General features: G+C 33.1%; 3 protein-coding genes across 6 annotated transcripts; 2 read left to right on the plus strand and 1 right to left on the minus strand.

Moving 5' to 3' along the window:
• Positions 1-865: 865 nt before the first annotated feature.
• On the plus strand, positions 866-12,226 carry LOC101218231 (cadmium-induced protein AS8). 3 transcript variants are annotated; one of them, XM_011653385.2, is made up of 5 exons: positions 866-1,116; positions 2,940-3,186; positions 3,675-3,947; positions 4,508-4,565; positions 12,001-12,226. In XM_011653385.2, the coding sequence occupies exons 1-4, from the start codon at positions 1,114-1,116 to the stop codon at positions 4,537-4,539; spliced, it is 555 nt and encodes a 184-aa protein (XP_011651687.1). In that variant the 5' UTR covers positions 866-1,113; the 3' UTR covers positions 4,540-4,565; positions 12,001-12,226. The 3 variants fall into 3 exon arrangements, with proteins under 3 accessions (XP_011651687.1, XP_004144405.1, XP_011651688.1); XM_011653386.2 differs by having other exon boundaries at positions 932-1,120; XM_004144357.3 differs by lacking the exon at positions 4,508-4,565 and having other exon boundaries at positions 867-1,116.
• A 1,438-nt stretch (positions 12,227-13,664) lies between these two features.
• Positions 13,665-19,828, plus strand: LOC101218623 (MOB kinase activator-like 1A). 2 transcript variants are annotated; one of them, XM_004144358.3, is made up of 7 exons: positions 13,665-13,833; positions 15,603-15,651; positions 17,298-17,406; positions 17,614-17,707; positions 18,361-18,494; positions 18,574-18,737; positions 19,366-19,828. In XM_004144358.3, exons 1-7 carry the CDS (start codon positions 13,811-13,813, stop codon positions 19,438-19,440), a joined length of 648 nt encoding a protein of 215 aa, XP_004144406.1. In that variant the 5' UTR covers positions 13,665-13,810; the 3' UTR covers positions 19,441-19,828. The 2 variants fall into 2 exon arrangements, with proteins under 2 accessions (XP_004144406.1, XP_011651689.1); XM_011653387.2 differs by having other exon boundaries at positions 13,666-13,833; positions 15,600-15,651.
• A 599-nt stretch (positions 19,829-20,427) lies between these two features.
• On the minus strand, positions 20,428-24,515 carry LOC101212644 (bifunctional pinoresinol-lariciresinol reductase 2). Its single transcript, XM_011653388.2, has 4 exons — positions 24,091-24,515; positions 22,245-22,485; positions 21,943-22,146; positions 20,428-20,756 (listed from the first exon to the last, which is right to left on the minus strand). The coding sequence occupies exons 1-4, from the start codon at positions 24,418-24,420 to the stop codon at positions 20,593-20,595; spliced, it is 939 nt and encodes a 312-aa protein (XP_011651690.1). The 5' UTR covers positions 24,421-24,515; the 3' UTR covers positions 20,428-20,592.
• Between the last annotated feature and the right edge of the window lie 273 nt (positions 24,516-24,788).

Genomic DNA, 24,788 nt, shown 5'->3' on the forward strand with positions numbered 1-24,788 from the left:
ATAGTGATTATGTATGAACGGTAGTATATTAAATATAATAAATCAAGAAACTTTGATTAGTACCGTAGATGAAAATTTATGAAAAAATATGGAAATAAAATAATTGAATTAAAAAATTGAATATGAATATTTCAAATAAAAGTCTAAAACACCATACTGAAAATCCAATAATAAGAAGGAAAAACTAGTTCAATAAGGAAAGTTTGCATTTGATGTTGCCATAAGATCCCTAACTCCACTTTAGAAGAAACTATAATCTTCTTTGGTCGACCAATTGAACATTTTACATTCAGTAGAAGGATGACAACTTCAATTTTTGTATTATTTAATATATGCAACAAATAATAGAAACATAAATGTATTATGCAATAGTATATATATAAGAAGAAACTCCAATTTAAATATTATTGAATATATGCAATAATAAACAAAATTAAAAATAGTATAAGTTTAAAAAAATAAACAAAAAAAAAAGATTAACCGATTCAAAATCACGAAAGAAAGGGAAGAAGATAGAACAAAAACCGATTTCTATAAAAATTGGAAAAAGAATCTGACACCAGAATTGATGATGGTTTGAAAGAAAACTTTTGATTTGAGCAATAAATTGAAAATAATAAAACGAAAGGATAATTAAAATTATTATTATCATATAAATTATATAACTTATATCGTATTTAAATAATTGCGAACTAATAAATAGAAATATATAATTAAGGAAGTCATGGTTGATATAATAAAATTGTTGGTTGATAATTAAGGAAAATATTGTTTAAATTTTTTAAAAATAATTAATTTTAAATAATTAGATGAAAGATTAAAATTGGTCTAACATACCCCCATTTTCTACTTAAGATAATAATGGTAAAATTATGATATTTGTGAAAGATGAGAGGTGTTTTCTTCGAATCTTTCAAAAAAACAAAAAAGAAAGAAAGAAAATAAAAGCAGAAAACTGAATTGAAGGGGCCTTTTCGCTTTCGGGCGTATGTTTTATCTATTACGGATGGAGAAGCTCCCGCCATCCACTGCGACAAATTTTCCAGCGCTAAACAAGAAACGCAACAACTGAGTCTAGAAAGATCGCCATACTTGAAGCTGAATAGCACTTTCATGGTAGGTAAATTCTTTATTCTTATATAAACTCATCATTTCTCTTGTTTTTCGTTTAATATGCTGCAACTTTGTCCATTGATTTAAGTTGTTAACTAGTATGATTACAGATGGAGGAGGGAAGTGAGAAATGGAGATTTTAACAGAGTAGGAGTGTTTTTATTTCTGGAAAATGAATTTCTTATACTTGTAGCTAGTTTTTTACCAATTCTCCAAGCTGGGTTCGAACATTTTGCTTTTGTTTGAATGTTGCATAAGACGTTTAATCCTTTTGCTGTTTCTTGTTATTGAAAATCCGGATCTAAATTATTGATTGTGAAGCACCAAATTGAAATCATAATATTTGAAGTATAGGGTTTGAGACGTGCAACAACTTTTACCCCAATGTTGGTGCCTGGTGGATTTACCCCTTTTGGCGTCATTGGGCTGAGATGGGGTTTTGCAGTAGGTTATTGGAGATTTAATGGGCTGTTGCAACTTTGTTCATTTGTTTCTGTTGATTTATACCTGAGTCTTCATACAGAGCCATACTGTTTTATCACAGCTCGAGCTTTATTCACTCACAAATTTCATTTTCCCTTCTAAACATATTATGTTTTGAATAGATACAGATGGGAGTTAGTAATGAAGTAAGTTATTCACTACGTAGGGCATGTTTGGGGCTAGGCATTGAGGGGAGTGGGCTATAATTAGAGCAATGTGTAGTTTTAGTTGGAGATTAGGATTAGGATTTAAAATAACCCACATGCCTTCACTATTCTTCGACCGTAAGGGTATTTATTTCAAGGGTTGGAAAGTTTATCCACCAACTTCCGGACACCACCTCCGATGATTGTTGCCGGCCAATCTCTAACCACCACCTCTAATAACTCCATTGGCGAGCCTGTGACAATCTACTCTGGTGACTGTCGCCATTGATCAACCTTGAAACTTTTTAATAAGAACATTTTAGGGTTTAGGCCCAATCTCCAGTGATTGTCACCAACCAACTCCAACCACGACCTCTAGTAAGTCCACCTGCAAACTTCTGACAACCAACTCCGATGACTGTCGCCAACCAACTTTGGCACCAACCTCCGATCGCCCTGATCAACCTTGAAAAATATTAATAAAAATACTTTTATTTTATTTTACAGGCGGCTATAATTTGGACTATAACAATCTATGCCCAAACACAGATTATAATAACTCAAACTATAATACTCATACTATAATTGTTTCTCTCCTCAACCAAACACAGACTATAATTGTTTCTCTCCTCAACCAAACACAGACTATAATAACCCATGCTATAATACCCTGCGCCTTGAACACAGACTACAATAACACACAGTTTTTTTATAGTCATAGACTGTAATAACCTACTATGTGTCCCAAATGCCCCCTTAGTAGTTCATGGTGAAGCAAGTTGTGAACCTCTATGGTATTCTTGTGAATATATTGAATACTAGTGATATTTTCTCAAACTGTTCTAGTTGAAGTTGATTTTGGTCATGCATAGGGGTTTGGTTATGTTTAGTATTTCTAGTTTTTGACAGCTTGTATTGCAGTTTGAGTTATTTTTGTATTTTGATACTAAGTTGTAGGTATCCTTCATCTACAAGATATTTTATTTTCATCTATACACCAGTTAACGTAGAAAATATTATCTTATTATGGCTGTAATTTTAAAAACACGTCGATAAATATCCCTTTGTTTTCTATAGTCTATACTATGAAGGAAGCATAGAATTGTCACTGTTTAATTTATAGTATATAAAATATTTTGATCTGATCTCGTCAAGAATATTTGATGAAACCATGACTCCTTTATCATCTTTAACTAGGTATACATGATTATAAAAGGTCTAATTAGGAGGTACGAAAGATGGAATCCTGTACATCCAACTCTTGGGGCCTTTTGGGGGATGGGAATAGGCATGGGTTGTGGTGTTGGATGGGGTCCTGGTTTTGGTCCTGAAGTAATTGGCTACGTTGGTGCTGGATGTGGTATTGGGTTTTGTGTGGGATTCACAGCTGCAGGTCTTGGCATTGGTCTTCCAGCAAATGTGCTTTATCATGGTCCATACAGCGGTACACCATCCTTGTCATCTTTGTTGTTATACAACTTATACTCCTTTAATTCCTTAAACGCCATCAAAGTACTCAAATACTTATTTCATCGGATACTTGTGTTTGAGCTGCTTAAGACAATGTATGATTAGTTGCAATGGGACCCTTAAAACTTTCAATGGTTAAAATTGAGCCCCTAAATATCTACAAGTGTCAATATTGGACCCTCAATTTTACAATAATTGTAGAAATTGGACCCATAAATGATAAAAATTGAAGTTTTAAACTTGTCCAACTGTTAAAGTTTATACAATTTTGCAAGTTTGAAGCTCCAATTTGAACAAATTTTAATATTTATGTAATTTGGAGGGTTTAATTTTAAAATTGAAAGTTTAAGGATATAATTGCAACTACCACCCAACTAGGATGGTTTTTGCAATTTGCCCATTATAACTAACTTTTCTATTGTAGTTTTTAATGAGACAATTGATGGGCAAACTCATTTACAGCTCTCCTGGCCACAAGAAGTGGAGCAATAGAATTAAGCCAATCCAGTAGTCTTCGATCCAAAAAATTTTCTATTAGTAATGGATGGAATGACTTTACACAGCATGTATTTGGGCTGCAAAGAGAAGCAATTAGACGATTAGCAAACATCAAGGTGGATTGTACGGACAAAAAGATTAATTTGCCTGATATGCAGATTTTACCAGCCATTCATACTAAGTCTATCTGCGAAAGTTTAGGAACACTAGGTCATCGCCTCTCTCACTTTCACAAAGGTAATCCAATATTTGCTCCTTTTTCATATCTAACAACTGTGAAAAAATTACTAACGTGTTAGGAAGTTGAATTTCTTGTTATCAATTGGAATGGAACAATGTGCCATCGGAGTTCTTCATTGTTTTTCTTGTTTGAAGTCTTTTTATATTGTTGGAGGAAACCTGTAATTTTTTCTGATTCTTTTTGGCAATGTGATATTTTAGTTTTCTTCATATTCTGATGTCTTTATTTGAGGCATGATATGAATGGGTTAAATTGTAGGGTAATCACAATAGGTAGCACTTTTAGGGTTAATAATTAAGTGTGTAACAACATTTTTAAAGAATTGCAAATCTATCATTGATAAACTCTATCATTGATAGACCCTTATCTATGGTAGACTCTATTTTTGATAGATGCTTATTAGCAATATAGTCTAGTAGTTATAGACTTTGAGAGTTGGAACTAAATTTTGATATATCTGCAAATTCTTTTGCATTATGCTATATTTGCTAATACTTTGGATCTAATTTCTATATTTTTAACTGCTCTTTGATCCATCTCATGTTATGATAACAAGATGGAATAGGCCTTTTCATTAACATGGAGTGATCGTTCTGCAAACTTTACCAACCTAGGTCAGTCATGCAACCTTTATGTAACATCAAGTTTACTCATAAATTTGTAAAGGTGGATCATGAATATAAAAAGAATCCAAAGGTAGATAAAAGAAGCTAGCCATTTGGGAAAGGTAAAGATTAATAGCGACTTGAGAAAAAGGGAAAAGTTGTGTCTGGAAAGAGCATCTAGAAGGTTTTGTTTCAATTGTACTTGAAGCTTTAAGTTTCTAGTAGAAGTGATTGAAACACTCATGGGATAGAGGACTTCAGTAGGAAAATTTTCACTAACTCATCAGCTAGTAGCAGAAAAAGATGTTTCAGAGAGACCTCAAACTATATCTCGAACCTTACCCAATTCATGCTCTTTTTCTGTATCCATTATCCCTTAACATTGATCTCTGTTTTGGAGAGGACTTCAATAATTCTGTTTCTTTTGATTTTTTTTATGATAATGTGTATCAATTAGCTTCTTAATAGCGTTTGGATAGACCCCAAATAATAAAAGTGTATTCACTAAGAAACAAGAGAGTGAAGGAAAAGAAGGTGACTGAGAGGGTTAGTTGGTATTTCGGTTGGTTTGTTGTGGGCCTTAGGAATATTGTTTGTTAGGAAGGGTTGGATGTTTTGTTATTAGTTTTACCTATATATGTTACTGGTATTGTTAGCGCACGGTATCTTTTTGGCTATTTTGCTTGTAGGAATTTCTCAATAGAGAATTGTGGAGAGATTGGGAAGCTCTCTGGCTATTTTGCTTGTAAGGATTTCTTAATAGAGAACTGTGGAGAGATTGGGAAGCTCTCGAATCTTCCCTGGCTGTTGATAAATAAAATTGATGCAGAGGCCTATCAGTTTTGGTACCAAAGTCACTGTTTCTGTTATGGTTGGTAAGATGGAAGCTAAAGTTATTGAATTGGAAAACAGCTTGGTTGGAGTGAATGCAAGGATGTCCGACATAGAAGGAAGTGTAGAGGCTCGATATTTGCAACCGGAAGAACGAAGAGTGGCATTCGAAAGCAAATGCAACACAGTTTGCAAAAGGGGAAGTTTGAAGGACAATGGCTGAACAGAAAATTGAGAGCAATCTCTCAAAATTGAGTGAGGATGTGAAATTATTAGTACAAGGTATGGGTGTGATGGGAAGTGCTCCGAAAGGCTCTGCGTCAAGCGTAAGGACTATCACCAATAAGGGAAAAGGAATAATGATTGACGAACTGATACAAGGAGAAAAGGGTGAGCAACACACTAACCTAGTTGCAAATGATGGAATCAATGTGCCTTATGTGTCCAATAATCGCGAGGTACGCCTTTTTGACATGAGATTACGGAAGCTTGAGGTGCCAATATTTGAGCAATAAGATGGAGACTCCAGCCGAGGAAGATGAAGGCAACGCCATGGAGGAAATTGCAATGGAAATAGCTAATTTATCTCTAAAGTCGTTGGTGGGCCTTAGCTCTTCCAAGACGATAAAAATAATAGGGGAAATTAGGGGCCATGAGGTAGTTGTGGTAATCGATGGAGGAGCTACCGACAACTTCATTTTAGAAGAAGTTGTCAAAATGTTACGGATTCCGATCTAAGCCTCAAATGATTATGGCGTAGTTGTGGGAACCGACGTTGTAGTCCATGCGGTAGGTGCGTGTAAGAATGTGCACCTAACTATTGCAAACTTGGCCATTACTCACAACTTCCTTCCATTGCCTTTAGGAAGTGCAAATGTTATTCTGGAGGTTACATGGTGGGAAACATTGGAAAAGATCATGTCTTTTTATTGAACTGGAGACAAGCTTCTTTGTTAATATAAAACTCAAAGTACAAGAGAATTATACAATGAAAATAATATAGAAACCTAAAAACAAAATTAAAACAGAGGAATAGGAGGTGTACCCGAACATCTTAACTAGGTTGGCACCCCCTTAGCACCATCACCATATCCCATAAACAAACAGAGAACACATAGGTACCATATCAATTGGAAGACAAACGGCCATAGGAAAACAAAAACAAAATAAAACAGCAAGTAAAGGAAGACCACAGGAAATAACACAAACAAAAAGGCCTCCAACTACCAAAGTACAAGGAAGATACAACTCCAAAGGCCCCCAAATACGTAAATTTCTATACATAACAAAGCTGCAAAGGAGTTCCTCAAACAACAATAGTGAAAGATTTAAAGATGCATAGGCTTGAGTCTTTTGAGGATAGCATGAAATTAGACCCCATTAAAGTGGTTGATGGATGAAAGCTGACCAGTTTAGATATATATCTTGAATTGAATAATCCTTGAATTCTACATTCAAAGAGCACCAGGCTGTTGCTTTTCTCTTTGACACGTCCAAAGTATCAAACCAACCCTTTCTTTGTCATGAAAAATGTGCTGATTACGCTCAAGCCATAAGTCTGCCAACATGCTTTTGCCATGTTTATCTAAATTAGCCTCAATTTCTTTCGCAACAAAGGGCCCCTTAACAACTGAAAAACATTGGAAAGGTCATGTTTGACTATAAACTGTTAGAGATGGAGTTTTCAGAAGGAGAATGGTTGATTATTTTACAAGGGGATAGAAGTTCAGTAAGGTCACAAGTGTCACTTAAATCAATGATGAGGTCCTTTCGGAAAAGAAGACCAAGGAGTACTAATTGAGTTAAGTGCAACCGAACAGTAGGGAATAGTGGAATCAAGTGATGATATAGACGAACGTATGAACAAACTTCAGCTAGCAGTGCAAACTATTCTTCAATCCTTTATTGCTGTGTTTGAATCACATAGTCAATTGCGTCCTCCCTGCGATCATGATCACACTATCGAATGGGAGCCAGAGGTTGGCCTAGTGAACGTACGCCCATATTGTTACCCACAATTTCAGAAGGATGAAATAGAGAAATTAGTTCGTGAAATGTTGCTGGCTGGAATCATCTTGCCAAGTCGGAGTGCTTTCTCTCATCCTCTGCTCCTTGTCAAGAAGAAAGACGGAAGTTGTCGTTTTTGTGTGGACTATCGAGCTCTAAATCAAGCCACTATACCATATAAGTATCCTATCCCCATTGTTGATGAATTACTAGATGAGTTATTCGGTGCCACTGTATTTTCACAAAATTGATTTAAAATCAAGCTATCATCAAATTCGAGTCTGTGCTTTCGATGTTCACAAAACAACATTCCGAACCCATGAGGGACACTATGAATTCCTTGTGATGTTGTTTGAGTTGATGAATGTCCTAGCAACGTTTCAATCATTTATGAATGATATTTTCTGACTGCACCTGCGTAAATCTGTGTTGATCTTCTTTGGCGACATCCTAATATATAGTAGATCATTGCAAGAGCATTTACCGCAGTTGGTAGTGTTTTGGAAATTTTGGTGGCACATCAGCTTGTGGCTGATTTTAGGAAATGTCAATTTGTAGTGGACAGGATCGAGTACTTGGGCGACTTTATTTTATCAAAAATGGTGGCAGCTAACTCGTCAAAGATAGATGCAATGATCAAGTGGCCAACACCTAAGAATGTAAAAGAATTGTAGGGTTTCTTGGGCCTCATAGGATACTATCAGAAATTTGTAGCCAATTATGGTTCCATTGCATTACTGTTGACACAACTGCTCAAGAAGGATAATTTTTAGTGGAACATGGAGGCAGAGAATGCCTTTCAACAATTGAAATCTGCTATGATGTCTGTCCCAGTGGCAGTTGACCCGTCAAAGATAGATGCAATGATCAAGTGACCAGCACCTAAGAATGTAAAAGAATTACGGGGTTTCTTGGGCCTCACAAGATACTATCAGAAATTTGTTGCCAATTATGGTTCCATTGCATTACTGTTGACACAACTACTCAAGAAGGGTAATTTTCAGTGGAACATGGAGGCAAAGAATGCGTTTCATCAATTGAAAGCTGCTATGATGTCTGTCCCGGTGTTGGGCATTTCAGAATTTTCTTAAAAATTTGTGGGGAGATAAATGTGTTGGGTGTGCGTATAGGAGCTGTGCTGATGCCATATCACCGTCCATTGGATTTCTTTAGTCAAGCTGTGTATGAACGTATCGCCGGTGTTGGGAAGGCGTTTCGTGGTGTGGATCGACCAAAAATGTTCGAAATTCTTCTTGAGCAATGGGTGGTAGGGGGAAAATATTAGAAGTGGATTGCTAAACTATTGGGTTATGATTTTGTGATTGAATACAAGGAAGATGCGCTAACAAGATTGCCACCAACATTAGAACTGGGCTTATTATGTGTCGTGGGGATGAAAGCACAAATTCATTCTTATGTTGCATAATGCTCTATTTGTCAACAAGTCAAATACTTGTCTTTGACTCCGTTGGGACTCCTTCAAGCATTGCCAATTCCGGATCAAGTATGGGAGGACGTTAGCATGGACTTCATTGAGGGCCTTCCAAAATTTGAAGGGTATGTTGCAATTTTGGTGGTTCTTGATCGTTTAACCAAATATGCTCATTTTATTCCTCTTAAACACCCCTTTAGTGCAATGGTTGTGGCTGCTGTTTTTGTGTGTGAGTAATACGTTTGCATGGCTTTCCTTGGAGTGGTATTGGATTGTGACTGTAAAATGAGCTTATATTGGGAGGAGCTGATGCGTTTTTGGGAACTCAGTTAACAAGAAATACAACATACCATTCTCAGATGGACGACCAAACTGAAGTAGTTAACTGAGGTGCAGAAACTACTTTCGTTGCTTTGCCATGAACACACCCAAACAGTGGTTTAAGTGGCTAGTTTGGGCTGAATTGAGTTACAATACAATGGTTCATATGGCTACTAAAATGACTCCTTTTGAGGCGCTTTATGGGCGACCACCCCCCACAGTATTATCTTATGAGAAGGGCTCCAGTCTACTAAATGAAATTGACCAATTGTTGATAAATAAGGATGAGATGTTGGGTGTGTAAAAGGCTAACTAATTTATTGAAAGCTCAGCAACGGATGGTTAAATATGCCAATATGAAAAGGCGGGAGTTGCAATTTGAGGTCCATGATTGGGTTTATGTGAAATTACGTCCATAATGGCAATTCCCTCTAGTCAGCATAAACACCCAAAGTTGGCTCCTAGATTTATCTGTCCGTTTATGGTGGTGGCTCGGCCGGTCTCGTGGCATATCGTATGGCCCTTTCGAAGCATTCCATCATCCATCTGGTCTTCCATGTCTTTATCCTTCACAAGGCAGTTAGTGCTAATATGCCAACATTTCCAATTCCAAAAGACTTACTGCTGATTTGTCTATACAGTTGTTTCCCGCAGAGGTTTTGGCTGTACGCAAAGCTATGGAAGGGGAAGAAGACATGGAGGTCTTGATTCATTGGGATAATGGCACAGCAGAGAATGCGACATGGGAACAAGCAAGCCTTATTCGTGTTCAATTTCTTGAGTTCCACCTTGAGGACAAGGTGGCTTTTGGGGGGCGTGTAATGATAGACAGCAAACAATAAAAGTGTATTTAGGAAGAAACAAGAGAGTGAAGGAAAAAGGTGACTGAGGGTTAGTTGGTATTTGTTTGTTACCAGATATTTAGTATGATATCAGTTAAGGGGTATAAGGGTAAATTGGATAGATAGGAAGTTACTAGTAGTTATTATGTAAGGGTGGTTATTAGTAGTTATTGTGTAAGTGTGGTTACTAGAGTGGTTACAACTTGTTATAAATAGTAGAAGGGTAAGTGAGGAGGGGGAATCAGTTTGTGAGTAGTTTTCTGCATCCTTCCTTGAGAGACAATCTAGTCAGAGTGGATAAATTTTACTTTTGTGTTCATAGTTTTTTGTACCGTTTTCTTAATTCAGAATTGATAGTTCATCAATTTTACTGTGTAATCTTTGAAGTATTTTCAATCAAATTAGAACACAACTACCGTTTTCAGTTGGTTTGTCGTGGGTCTTTAGAAATATTGTTTGTTATGATGGGCTAGATGGTTTGTTACTCTACTATTTTCTCCTATTAGTTTTACCTATATATGCTGCTGGTATTGTTAGGGTAGGGTTTTTTTTTTGTCTATTTTGCTTGTAAGGATTTCTCAATAGAGAATTGTGGAGAAATAGGTAAGCTCTTGAATCTTCCCCGGCTGTTGGTAAATAAAATTGAGATCGAGACCTATCACGTTCAAACCATACTAAATTCTTTTGTGGTTAAGTCACCTCTTGATTTGCGACCCCAATTAAGGGAGTCTACACTCGGAGAAATAAGAAAGTATAAGAAAGAAGTGCAAAGTGAGCAAAAGATGTAATTAGTAAGAAATGAAAAAGTTTCGTGAAATTGTATGATTCTGTGTGCCCTTAGGGATTCTACTAGCTGAGCTGTTTTCCTTTTAAGGGAGATTGGGAGGTGGAGTTGATTTTTCATTTGTTGACACATGTTTTATAGCCTCTTTGAACATTGAGGAAAGGAGGGAGATCTCGAACTTCCTTGGCATTTACCTAAATAACAAATACTTGAATTCGGGTACTATCAAGATTATGACAGATTGAGGGTCTTTTTTACGTAATCTCTTCAGTGGGTTACCTCTACCTCTACACCTTGGTTTTGGGTGCAACTTTTTCCACTTGGATATAAATATGTCTTCATTTCTTATTAGGAGAGGAAAAAAAAATCATAGATCTCCAAATCTAGTGAAGATACTTCACCTAGTGTCTGCCCCTCCTGAGTCCCGACCAACATCACGTGCTCATTCTTTCAGACACAAGAGGTTGAAGCTAAGCGCCTTAATTTAATTTCTGTCCTCTTCCGCCTCTATTATAAGTAAATTTAATGGGAGCCCTAGTATTCTGTAATTGCTATGCTGGCATGTTCTCGTGAGCTGTTAACTGCATGGCAACAGATTAAAATTGAGGTATGAATCTGACAGTAATTTAATATTGGTCAATGGTGCCCATTGTTTAAGATGGGTTCCTCTCAGTAACATATAGGGTCAGGGAGTGGCTTCAGCCACAGAGAAGTCTTCTTATTTTTCTTGTTTTTGCGTTGAAACTGTTCTAGTCAAAACTCACAATTTTCAGCCTTACACATCTCACGTAGACCCACTTTCTTGGTTGGTGCCTTTGGATTAATTGGCTATCAATATTCTATGCCATGTACTAATACATGAGAAGGACAATAATTCCATTGTAGCCAGATTCCTTGGCCATTCATTTACTTCCATCGCTATCTGAATTTCTTTATTTTCAGAAACTCATCCTAGTGGTAAATAAAAAAGCAGTTATAATTCAATTCATGATAGTCACTTATATAAAAATTAATATCAATGTTGTATGGTCGGGTTAGAGGTTTAAAAAAAAGAAAAAACTGTGTAGAAATTGTGCAATTCTGCCAACACTTCCCATCAACAATATGTTCTTGGATATATAAATTGCAATTTCTTCATGTTATGCTGATTTCTGAAGCTCTTTTTTTCTTTCCATCATGACTTAATGCTATAAAAGTGTTGTAACTTGTGAAACGTTTCTCTTGCAGGTTCAAAAAGTTAAACATATTAAGCGCTAAGCTACTGGTATACTGTTTGGTTGTAGATAGGGAGCGAGCTTAAGCTACCAAGAGTAGAGCGAGTAAAAACTGTGCATTTTACCCTTTATGCACCTCTTCTTTCTTGGCAATGCTGGTTTCTGTTTGGCAATATTTCTTTGTATACTTTTTTTCCCTCTTAATAAAATATCATAGGGTCTCAGTTTAGTTGAATTTATTACTGGAATTGATTCTAAAATGGGTAAAATTATTTGAGATGGGTTGATAATTTTTCTAATAAATCAATTTTAATAATATGAAAATTGTGTTTTCAAGTGTAAAATTAATTTTCCAGTTGTCTTCGAAACCAAGATTTGTAGGGTTGAATTGATTTTGAGTGATAGAACATGATAAAAGTGATTTTAACAATTACAAAATCCTTTTCATTTTAAAATTTTGTCATTCATTCACGAGGGTTTCGAAAAATCAACCCTTGAAAGTAACAATGTGTGAGAACTTCGGATTGATTGAAAGAATCAAATTTGTAATTTTCATTTTACGTCCATTTCACACCAATTGACTAAAGTTATAATTTTCATTTTATGTCCATTTCACCCCAATTGAAGTTGGATTTTAGTTTGCATTTATAAGTGAGATTATTAGCGCAACCCTTTCAACCCATTAACTAAAGGCTACATGATGGTAAAAGTTCAAATCAAATGTGGGGGGTATGTATGAAATGCAGTCCAAGTAATAATGTAATTGAATTTGGTGCATCATTTGATTCTGCTTCAAACGTACGCTGGCTAAGAATAAAACTGACCTTCCAATTTGGGTTTCATCTGTCCAGATCAGGGCCACTATACTAATTAACCAAACTCCTTAGCCTCTCCCTTATGTCTCATTCTCCAATTTATAGAATAATTAATGGGCTTCCTCATACCTCCCCGCTTCTTTATTAATATATTTTATCTCATTCAGAAATATAATAGAATATATAATTTTAAATATTGAAATTAAAAAGCTTTCAAGGGATTATTTTATTGTACATGTGGTGAAAACATTTACCATGTATACCCAAATTTTAACGATGTGAAAAAAAAAAAAAAAAACCATATTTTCAACTAAAATTGGTAGTAACTTGTCAATATAAATACCCCTCTATGGTTGAACGTGGAATCAAATTAAACCATATTCTAATAATAAAAAAAATCAATATATATATATATAAAGAAAATTAAATTAGTAAAAAGATTAAGAGCAACAAAAGATAGCATAACTATCATAATCTCCGATTTTATCCACCCTTTACTTGTAATGGTTTAATTTTAATCAAAAGTACTAAAATTAGTCATTGAGGTTAGTCTAACAAAAAATAAAATAAAATTACACAGTACAATTTTCTTTTTCTTTTTTGCTTGGAAATTGTTATTACTATTTAGTCAAATTTTGATTTTAAAAAACCTAAAAACTTATATAATGAATTAAATTTAAAATTTGTTTAGTTAAAAATATATTTAACTTAAGAAAAAGGAGACTAATTTTGGACTAAAATATACATTAAGCCAACCAGCTATTAGCTAATCATTTTTTGTTTAATCATTGAAAGAGCAATGGAATTCAACAAAAAAAAAAAAAAAAGAAAAAAATAGCTGGAAACAATAAAAGGGCCATGTTTTAGATTCTCCGAAATTAGAGGGGAAATCATGCAAAAACACAAAACTTAGCGTTTCTTTCTTTTTTCATTTGGCCCTTCTTTCGTTCGTCTAACCCAACGAAACAACGCGAAGACCAGAAATCCAGCTCTATCTTCTCTGAAGCGATGAGTCTCTTCGGTCTTGGCAGGTAATTAAATTCTATTCATTCATAATCTTTCATGGATTTTTTTCTCTATTAAACGATCACGATCGATTTCCTTCTCTTCCATTCCTCTCTTTCTTGCGGATTGGAATTTAGCTACTTCTTTTGATTGTGATGGTGATTGTGATGGTGATTGTTTCACTAAAGATCCTGGGATTTTAGATCTTCAATCTTGTTTATTTAATTGTGAGTTTCAATTTCAGTCTTCTGATGTGATTTGTGCATCTTGATTTCTAGTAAACGTATTAATTTCACATGCATGCGCAGATGCGTCTTGTATGTGAGTTGATTTCGGTTTATGTTTGTTTGGTTTCTATCTGATACTCGTATCTTTCACGCTTGTCTTTGTTTTATGGAATTATGTTCGTATCTCACTGTGAAAAGCGGTTTTTGTTTTTATGTTATTATTTTTATTATTATTTTTATTTTGGATGGATTATTGGTCCATTACAACTCCGTATTGGCAATTCAGTCGGTAACTTATTCATTTTTCCTTGCAAATTATCTCTTGTTCGTTTGTAAGTGCGTGAAAAGCAGTTAATTATTCATAATTTATCCTTTGAATTTTTCTTTCTTTTTTTGTATACATTTTTACCGGGGTGATTTGAGTTTATTTGGGGTATAAGACGCAAAAAATCAGTACACACAAGTACCAATGCCAATTGAATAGATGGGGAGGTTTTGTAGTTACGTAGCTGAGCGTAGTGCAGGAAGTTTTTCTTCTAGGAAGAGTTAGGATAAAAAGTCAATTTCTTTGGAGGAGAGAAGGGTTGTATCAACGAAGAGGATCAGATTAGCAGTCAGAATATGCCCGAAAACAAATCGATTTCACTTAGAACTTTGAATTTCACATTTTCACACAAGTGTTAATAATCAGTGGCTTGAAGGTATTCCTATCTAAAATGGTTCAGGGAATAAAGTTGTTATTATGTCAAGAAAATAAGTATGATTTGATGGGGTACTTGTAATTTTAAAAGATGATCTTTTGAATAATAGCTGTTTTTAAGTTTCTTTGTATTTTGAGCATTAGCTCTTTTCACTGAAGTTCAATTCCATTTCAAAAAACAAAAAGTGGAAGATGATCTACGGAGGTTGGAAATTGGACTGAACTGGATTTCTTTCGCTTAATTTATAGACATTACATCTATGCTTGTAGATATATTTTGAGTACAAAGACCGGGAATGTGAAGAAAATGGGAGACTATGAATTTTTTGGGCTCTTGAGGCAATTCCTGTGAGCTATTTTGGAATTATAATGATTTCTTGTTATTCCAATTGGAGTAGCTTTTTATAAATTTCTTTGTCCTTAGAGTGGGTTGATGCTATATGTACTCATCAATTTAGTACTTTGATTGCCAATAATAAGTTTGTTTCCCATCTAAAGAATGAACTCATATTTAGTAATACTTATTTGAGGGTAAGAAGATTAGAAAACATATAGTTAGGAAGGATTGTGATTTTTTATTTTACTTATTATAAAGAGTCCTAGATAACAAGAATTGTGTGAAGTATAGATGGTGGCGCAGCATTACATGGAATGGTAAAAATGAGTATAGGGAAATATAGCACAGTCAAACCTATGCTACAATTATCACTTTTTCACTTTTATCGTTCTCGCTATTCCATCAATACCATGACACCTTAATTCTGTGATCTTTGGTAGTTTGTTGTTGATGTTGGTATTTGCCTGTGTTATTTATGCCCCAATCATATATGCTATCTGTAATGCATCGTAAAATGTTGTCTTGCAGCAGAAATCAAAGGACTTTTCGCCCCAAGAAAAGTGCACCATCGGGGAGTAAGGTTCGGCCTCCTCACTATTTCTAAAAATACATTAAATTTATTGTATTCCATTGGTTGTTTAATTAAATTAAGTTCGTTTTCTCAATAACTTCTGTGGCTTCTAAGTATAAGTCGTGATTTGTAAGGGCATGTTACCTTTGTTATATTCCATGGGCAAGACCACCAAGATTCACCAGAAATTATATCTCACTGTTTTCTAAAACAATGAAAAGAGTTGGAAGCAATGCTAAATGTACCAAGGAATTGAAAGATGTATAATCCAGATCTTTTCTATCCTTCTGTGAGGATTATTAATGTTATTGATCTTTGCATGTTGTTCGGGTCTTTGCCTTTGTCTGATCACTAATATTTATCTATTTATTGAGCTACCAATGAAAGTGGATTATTAAGGAGATTCTTAGTTTAGGCATTGCATCAATGATGAGAAAGAGATCCTAGATGTGGAAACAAACTTAGTACTGAAAAAATTGGAGTTAATGGTCTCTTCGAATCACATAGTGATTCTTTTCGTTATTTGGGGCTTCAATATCATGTCTTTTAGCCTTTCTGGAAGAATCTTATTTTAGGTAAGATATTGGTTGGTCCTTTGGGAGAAGAAAGGCAGAAATGAGAATAGTGACGTTCCCCACAAGTTTCGAACATTGACTATTTGTAATTCTTTTAGAACTATATACCCTTTGTAATAATTTCAAATTTGCGTATGTTTTTGTGAACTTTTTTAGAGAGAGACTGTAGATTTTGACAGTACATTTTACTACGTCTTTTCAGTTCAAAAAATAAGAAAACGAAGGCAAAATCTTTATGTTGATGGAATCTACTCAGCTGCTTGTGAGGTGTTGTTAAGATGTATTGTTCATGTGTAATAGGCTACTTAGTTTGTGAGTCTAATTATCATTAATGTGTAATAGGCTACTTAGTTTGTGAAGTAGACCTCAACTGTAACAGTGGTTTTATTTCAGACATTTTGTATGAAAGGCTACTAGGTATTTTCATTTGGACTTGTTTAAAGGCATCTGAACTTGGACTAGGACTCCATTTTTATGTATCAATTGGTTGTAATACCCGATTTTGCCCTAGCAAAAGACATGGTTTTCTATCACTGAAATCTGGAAGGTCTTTCTGCACTCGAGTGTTTGCCTGGAGTTTGGGCTCCCAGTCAACTACCTGATCGACTGCCTAACTACAGTTTCTTAGAATATAAACTGAGTAAACCTCTGATTACCTGGGTTATGCAATTTTAAAAGTCAAGTTAGTTTTCCAGCTCCTGGACTTTGAATTTTAAAGCGAATCTCAAAAGAGAAAAAATCACTGAATGGGCCTCTTTCATCCAGCTTATCTTGCCATCTTACAGATAGATAAGACCAATGGGCAATAGGTGAGAGCTCTTGACAGCAAAGGGTATTTCTACAGAATCAGTATATCAACTTATCAGGATATAGGTTTTATTTTGTCTAATTTTTATCAGTCACCATTTGTTGAAGTTCTAGTCGAGCTATGATACATCTTCTTGTTTCTAAATGATGCAAAGTTCCAAATGTGGATTACTGAAAAGTGTATTTTCTTTTTCTTTTTTGTCTTCTGTGGAAGTTCTACGTTGCGATAGTTTCTCTTGATGAGTGTTTCATTGACATTATTTGTTATTGCAGGGGGCTCAACTCAGAAAGCATATTGATGCCACACTCGGTAGTGGGAATTTAAGGGAAGCAGTGAGACTTCCAACTGGGGAGGATCTGAATGAGTGGCTGGCTGTCAATAGTAAGTTGTACATTCTGCCTTCTTTATGTTTCTTCTCCAGCTCTTTTCTTTTCTTTCCTTTTTCTCCTTTTTTCTGGGGATAAATGTATACTTTTTCTTTTTCTAGTGATAAATCACCATGCCTAAAAAATTTATTCATCATTTCTATTTAGCCAAAATCTCTTCTGTAGAATAAATATCTAAAATGTGGTTGAATTTTTATTTCAGCTGTGGATTTCTTCAACCAGGTGAATTTGCTATATGGTACCCTCACAGAGTTCTGTACTCCTGAGAATTGTCCTACAATGACTGCAGGACCCAAGTACGGGATAGTGGACAAATAATCAAGTTTTTTTGCTGATGTTTAACACAAATTAGTTTAGCTTTCTATTTTACAATTTTCATCGTATAAGAGAGTAACTTTTGTCCCCTCTCTTTTTCTTCTCTCCCCCTTTTTGACTTGTTTGTTTGACTGCAGTTATCCACAGTAACTCATCATGCTTTCTAAACACTGTTTGCTGTTTTGTCGATTCATATAAGGACAAATTTTATACTTTGTAGGGTTATTCTCTTGTTTGCTGATTATACTACTACTATTTGCAACAAAAATTTAGACGTTAAACTTTTGAGTGTGTGAGGGATTGTATCTGACCATGGTAACACAGATATCCTTGCTTTTGAATGACTTTTCTCTTTGTTCTGAAATGTTTTATTTGAACTTCTAAATATGGTTTCAGTGTTTAACTAGATAATTTAAAACCCTGTTCCTATCAAGAAAGTATGCCTATTTCTACGTATGAGTGTGGGACTTAATTATCTAATTTCCATATAACCGGCTTTCATATGTTCCCAATCTTATACCTAAGCATTTAGATACTTAGTTTGTATCTGAAGCTTTTCTTTTTGCTTCTATTGTTTTGTATTTTATCTTTTGTCCTCCCCTCTTCTGAAACGATTTAACATAAAATTTTACAGGTATGAGTATAGGTGGGCTGATGGTGTACAAATCAAAAAGCCTATTGAGGTCTCTGCTCCAAAATATGTTGAATATTTAATGGATTGGATCGAATCCCAGCTTGATGATGAATCAATATTCCCTCAAAAGCTTGGTAATCATCGCTCTTGTTTGCTGAAAGAGTTTCCCTTTTTCAGTTGCGTTCTTATTTATTGCTCAATGTCCTCTGTTAGGCACACCATTTCCTACCAACTTCAAGGATGTCGTGAAGACGATATTCAAAAGGTTGTTCCGTGTATATGCCCACATTTATCATTCTCACTTTCAGAAAATTGTGAGCCTTAAGGAGGAGGCACATTTAAATACATGCTTCAAGCATTTCATACTTTTTACTCATGTAAGTCACTCATTTAAACTGGCTTATTTTTATAATTTATTATTTCTTCTAGCAGTATCTTCTTTTTTTTTTAATAAAACACTCTCGAAACAATCTATTTGATGGATCAGTTTACAAATTAAAAAGACAGCAGCTTCCTATATTTTGGTGGCAATTAGTTTCCTTAATGTAAACAACATTTTTTTTTCTTATTTTTCTAAAAATAAAAGAAAAACAAGGTTTTTTTTTTTTCTCTAGCATCTGGGTTGCTTTTTGATACATGTCTATCAATTTGTTTTCATAATTGTTTCTTGGAATTAGTCTAGGCAGGTATCTACGACCGTACTTGAACTAGACTTGTACCATTTTCTCCTTGAGTTCTAAAAAGTCTAGGCAGGTATCTTCTTGATTGTATCTAAAAAGCACGTGAGTTATATTGGATATGATTGGTTGTTGAACATACTGACTCATTGCTTAAAACTATGCCAATATCAAATTTATATAGAAGTTATTATTTGGTAGACGGGTGCTTAATTGTTCACTCTTTAGGAGGGTTTTTCCAAAATCCAAATTCTCATACTTCATTTCTGATTTTTGTATCTGGTGGAAAATTCTAACCCAATTCACCTTTACTATGCCATTTCTTCAGGAATTTGGTTTAATTGACAAAAAGGAGCTGGCTCCACTTCAAGAGCTGATCGAATCCATTATTGTTCCATACTGAACAGGGTTTGGCATAACTGGGCAGAAAAGAAAAAAAGGAGATCCTATTCTATTTTAGGAACACAACTAATTAAAATAATCAATTGGTTTCTGAATTTTTAATGTAATATTTATATGTTGGTCTTTGTTCTGTGTACATGGTTCTGTATTTGGATATTTTCTAAGGTTGTGGAAAATGCTCTCCTCTTCCCATGAACCAAGCTGATTTAAAGAAAATCAGCTTCTTGATTCAAAGGGAATGAAGTTGGAAGGCTTGTTAGTTTCATGTTTCTCTCATCTTTTCTTATATGAGGTTGCATTTCAGATATCAGAAGTCTCTTTCTAGTTAACTATTTGGGTTTGTCAAAAAAAAAAAAAAAAAAAAAGAATGAAAAAAGTTGCCTTTCCATCTTTAGTGTTTGTAAAAAATTTCTAAAATTGTATTAATATATTGAGAGAGTGGAGTAAAATTTTTCTTTAGTTTGCATTGCCATTGTCCTAATATTTTGGTACACTGGAATGCAATCTTATATTGATACAAGGGGCAGCTCATTATACCTTTTTTAGTTATTTCGAAAATCTCGAGGAAAAAGAAAAAAGAAAAAAAGAGATGCTGTATTTATTGGATTCATTCATATAAGTTTTAGATTTAAATAGTGTTTTTGGTTATTGCTTTTGGTTTTGGTTAATCCTGTCATTTCATTTTCACGTGCATTTCTTTACGTTCGTAAATTTAGTTTGATACTTTATTTATATAAAAAAGTTAACCAATCAAATACCAAAGCCAAAAGTATAATTTTATAATTTTTTATATGTAAATCCTATTTTTGTGAGATAAAGAGAAAGAAAAAGATATGTATTAGTTGAGTTAGGTCAATGTTTTAATCGATTTAAATTTTTATATTTTTTATTAAGAGGTTAAAGATTATAATCTTTCTGTAGAAAAAGACATAATAAATAATTAAAAAGATGTATCATAGTTAAACAAATAAATAAATGAGAGCTTGAGTTAAAGAGGAAGAGATAGACTTCAACACTATTATTCTGTCAATGCAATTGGTTGAAAGTTCAAACATAGTCATACACCAGAGATTAGGGCCAAAGGAACATATGACTTTAGGACATTGGTGAATTGAGAAGCGTAAATGACTTTATTTTAGAATGGGACTTTAAATTAAAGGTAACGTTTCATGTATTCCTCCACAGTTGTGTAGTCAACTTCTGGATAGAGATTGCAAGCTTCTTCACCATCTTTTCCTATTTCGAAGTTTGCAAGACAACCCTCATAGCATACATGATAATAATGACTTAACCCAACTTGCGCTGCATAGTCTTGATCTTTTCTCAACAAAAAAAAAAAAAATTAATATACAATCATCAAAATTCAAAATTTTACATGAAATATAATTGGAAGGAATCAAACCTCTAACTTCAATACTACAATACTAAATATATATATATATATATATATATTAGTCTCTAATGTGTCTATATAAATTATATTAATATATTATTTTTTTAAAAAAGAAAAATTATACTTTTTTGTATGGGGTTTAAGCTAAGTTTGTTAGGTTTCAAAAGTCACTTTTTATCCTTTTACGTTTTGAGTTTGATTTTTATTGAGAACTCTTGAAATATAGTAATTAGAATAAAAATATTTAACATTTATAACACAATTGAAAAAAATTTACAAATAAAACCAAATTGATTGGAGATAGACTTCGTTGTCTATCAATTATGGTCTATGACTGATAGACTATATAAGTCTATCAACGATATAAATATATCATTTATAGACTTTTCTATATTTGCAATTTTTTAAAATGTTACTATACACTTTATTATTATATCTAGAATTTGCTATTCATTACCATTTACCCATTTTTATTTAGTTTAAAAGTTTTAAATATTTCAAGTTTATTCTTAAATTTGAGTTTTATCTCACTTGGAAGGTTTACATTTTTAATGAAGATTTTTGAAACACTCACCTTTTGTTTTAACAAAATTTTAAAAAGAATTATAATTAATTATGCTTGATAAAAAAACCCAGTGAATAAAAACACTTTTTTTTTCTTTCTAAACAAAGTATTATACGAGTTTTAATTTAAAAAGTTTCAATACACTTCCTTTTTATCAATGTTAAAATTGTCTCGATCATAACAAATAATGCATCCAATAATATTATCATGCATAGTGAGAATATGTTATTTTTTAAGTACAATTGCAAAGATGGAAATTGAATGTTTTTAACCTCAAGAAAGAAAGATAGTATGTAGGTTTGCGTCAATGGGAGATAGTGCTTAGTTTATAATATCTTTTAGTTTGATTGATATCCTTATTGACAAATATTAAACCTATGGAACTAAATTGAAAATTTTAAGATTACAGGCATATTTTAATTGACAAACACTTAAACCATTAGGGAGTAAAATGCTATAGCAAAACATATATATGTATGTATATGTATGTATAGGGAAAAAAAATCAAGAATAAGTAATATATATATGTAATGAATGGAGCTAACCTTTCATATTAGCTAGAAATTCTTGGGAAGAGATGGAGGTTTTGATTAGCTGTTTTCCAATTAATTTCTCCCAAATCTCAACAACTTCTCTTTGTGATAAAATGTTTTTGGGTGGCCTAATGTACACTGTTTTGTTAAGAGTTCGACAGTCATCTATGCTCTTCATTGTGTACATTGCAATGTCATCTTCATCCACATATATTGCTGTCACCAATTATATTATTCACCACAATTCAATAAGGTTCATACCTATCAAGTTTAAAGTTAGAAGTAACATTTTTGATTGTATATGTATGTATAACCTTTTTGATTGCCATCTCCAAGGAGAAGAACATGATCTTTGGAAGGAAGGATTGAACCAGGTTGACACAAACCACCGAGAAAGTAACCAGCAAAACAATTGGCTGAGATATAAGTAAAGGGAATTTTAGCCTCTTCAATGGCTTTCCTCACCACCATTTTATCATCAAATGTTACTCTTCCTGGCTCCATTGCATCCTCCATTCTTGCCGGATCCGTCCCAAACTCAGACGGCAAAAATCTCTGTAAATAAATCTTATTTTACTCATTCTTCAAATTTCACTTAATCTAAAATCTTTGATGAATAGGTTAGTATCCTTTGGTCCATATACACATTTTTATTACCAACATCTAACATGTGAAGTAGTGGCCTATGGTGGATGAGTTTTGAACCCAAGACGTTAGGATTTCAAGGGGCACAACTACTTACCAAAAACACATTTTTTAAGATATATTATAATTTGACACTTTAAAACTAATATTAAAATACAAAAATTGGGAATGTGAGGGAACACGTGTCCTTCTAGCTCCTTAATAGATCCGCCTATGACGTGAAGACAGTTTATTAATTAGGGTTCGAAAATACTAGCCAAAGAATTTCTTCATTAGGGTTTTAAAAATGTCTGTCAGTAAAAGAAAACTATTTTCGTGCATTAGGGTTTGAAAAATAATAAAAGAAAATTAGTTAAAAATTAGAATCATATACATACGTTAAATAATATTAAACTCATGTAAGAAATTCACTTTAGTTTAACTAAAATTAGAACATGTATGCTTAAAAAAAAAAGATTAAAACACATACGCATATATAATATAGTGTAAAGTAATATTGTAAATTAATAATTAAAGGAATTATATTTAAATTAATAAATTAATAATAATTGAGATTAAACTAAATATTTAATCTTTATATGATAATTTTAGCTGAAAAATTTGTTTATTATGATTTTTTTCCCTTCTTACTTTCATCTTTATTTGATACAAATCATCACTAAAAAAACTTAAAAGCCAAGTATAAGTGTAGTTTGATTGAAATAAATTTAAGAAAATTTTCAAAAATAGCAAATTTTATAAAATATTTACAACTTACAACAAATTTTATAGTTCATATATAAAGTAACTTTTAAAAATTTTCTTTTGTTTTGGAAAATTTGACAAAGAATTGAATGCAAAGAAAATGGTTAATAAGACCTTAATTATTAAGTTTTGAGTGTGATTTGAATTTTAGTCTATTACAATGTTACAAGTTTATCTTTTTATGTGAGAATTTAAAAAAAAAAACTGATCTTTAAATTTCAATATTTATACATTTGAACTTAATTTTTTTCACTAAATACTCCTATTTAATTTTAGTATTAATGTTTATTAATTAATTTAGATAAAGTAAAAATAATTATAATTAATTATGCTTAATTTAAAAGAAGTAAAAAAAAAATATAATTAATTAAGTTTCATTAATTTCATCACTATTTAACGTTAAATTTAAGCTTTCAAAAGTTGAACTTTAAAATATATAACTTTACTAACATGAAGTCTATTTCTTTCGTATTCTATTATAACCACATATAAAGTCTAAGAACTACTTTCTTTTTCCGATTTCAAAATTTGACTTGACTTTAAAAACACTCCCAAAATGTATCGAACTAAAGCTTAAGAATAAAAACGAGATATGATAGGTTTAAAATAATAAAAAAGCAAACAACTAAAAATCAAATAGTTAAAAGAAAATGTTGCATAAACCTAAAAGCAGAAAAGATGTTATTATATATACCGTTAATAATTCCTCTAAGGGATCACTTATATGACTTTGAATGAATGAGAAATAAGAGCATACATATATTAGGGTACCTTAACATTTCCAGCTTCTTTAATTGCACGAACAAGGTTGAGTTGAAGAAGAATATGATGAGATCTAATATGAACACCAGAAATAGAAGAAATAACAACATCTACAAGCTTAATAGCTTTAACAAGAGTATTATGGTCATTAAAAGAACCACAAATCAAATGAGCTCCTTTTTTCTTGAATGATAAAAGAAGCTCAACTTTCTCAATATGATCAACTCCAATTTCTTGCCTTTGTAAAACATATGTTTCATGCCCTAATTTTAAACTTGCCTTAACCAATCTCTTTCCCAAGTAACCTGTTCCTCCAATTATTAGCACTTTGCTCTTCATCCCTATCTTCTTAATCTAATAATTACTGCCAACTCAATTTTTCTTCTTATTACCTTCGATCCTTTTCTTTTGCAGTGGAGGACGAAATGAAGTTCATCAACATATATAAAGAGGCATAATATATGTGGGGTTTGTTTCTACATGATTTTTGTTTTGAAATCTTCTCCACTTCTGACAAATCTATCTCACCTACAACACTTCCTTTTTTTCCCTTTTTCTTTTTTTTCGGTTTTATCTTTGAAGTGAAGAAAAAAACTATTTCTTTTCTTTTCCTTCTACTCTTTAGTTAGTATTTTATATGCTTAAGTTAGTGTTAAATAATATTATATTTTAGAGTATATATTACCTATTAATTAAGAAAGTTTTGA

This window comes from Cucumis sativus, chromosome 3 (assembly GCF_000004075.3).
Source record: "Cucumis sativus cultivar 9930 chromosome 3, Cucumber_9930_V3, whole genome shotgun sequence".
Classification (NCBI taxonomy): domain Eukaryota; kingdom Viridiplantae; phylum Streptophyta; class Magnoliopsida; order Cucurbitales; family Cucurbitaceae; genus Cucumis; species Cucumis sativus.

Bases quoted from the DNA above. Each gene is read 5' to 3' on its own strand.
- LOC101218231 (XM_011653385.2), top strand. The intron at 3,187-3,674 runs GTACACCATCCT...ACTCATTTACAG, and splicing joins TTATCATGGTCCATACAGCG to CTCTCCTGGCCACAAGAAGT. The intron at 3,948-4,507 runs GTAATCCAATAT...TATGATAACAAG, and splicing joins CCTCTCTCACTTTCACAAAG to ATGGAATAGGCCTTTTCATT.
- LOC101218623 (XM_011653387.2), top strand. From the start codon at position 13,811: ATGAGTCTCTTCGGTCTTGGCAG. The intron at 15,652-17,297 runs GTTCGGCCTCCT...TTGTTATTGCAG, and splicing joins GTGCACCATCGGGGAGTAAG to GGGGCTCAACTCAGAAAGCA. The intron at 18,738-19,365 runs GTAAGTCACTCA...CCATTTCTTCAG, and splicing joins ATTTCATACTTTTTACTCAT to GAATTTGGTTTAATTGACAA.
- LOC101212644 (XM_011653388.2), bottom strand. From the start codon at position 24,420: ATGAAGAGCAAAGTGCTAATAATTGGAGGAACAGGTTACTTGGGAAAG. The intron at 22,147-22,244 runs GTTATACATACA...AATTGGTGACAG, and splicing joins TGGAGATGGCAATCAAAAAG to CAATATATGTGGATGAAGAT. The intron at 20,757-21,942 runs GTTAGCTCCATT...TGTTGAGAAAAG, and splicing joins ATTTCTAGCTAATATGAAAG to ATCAAGACTATGCAGCGCAA.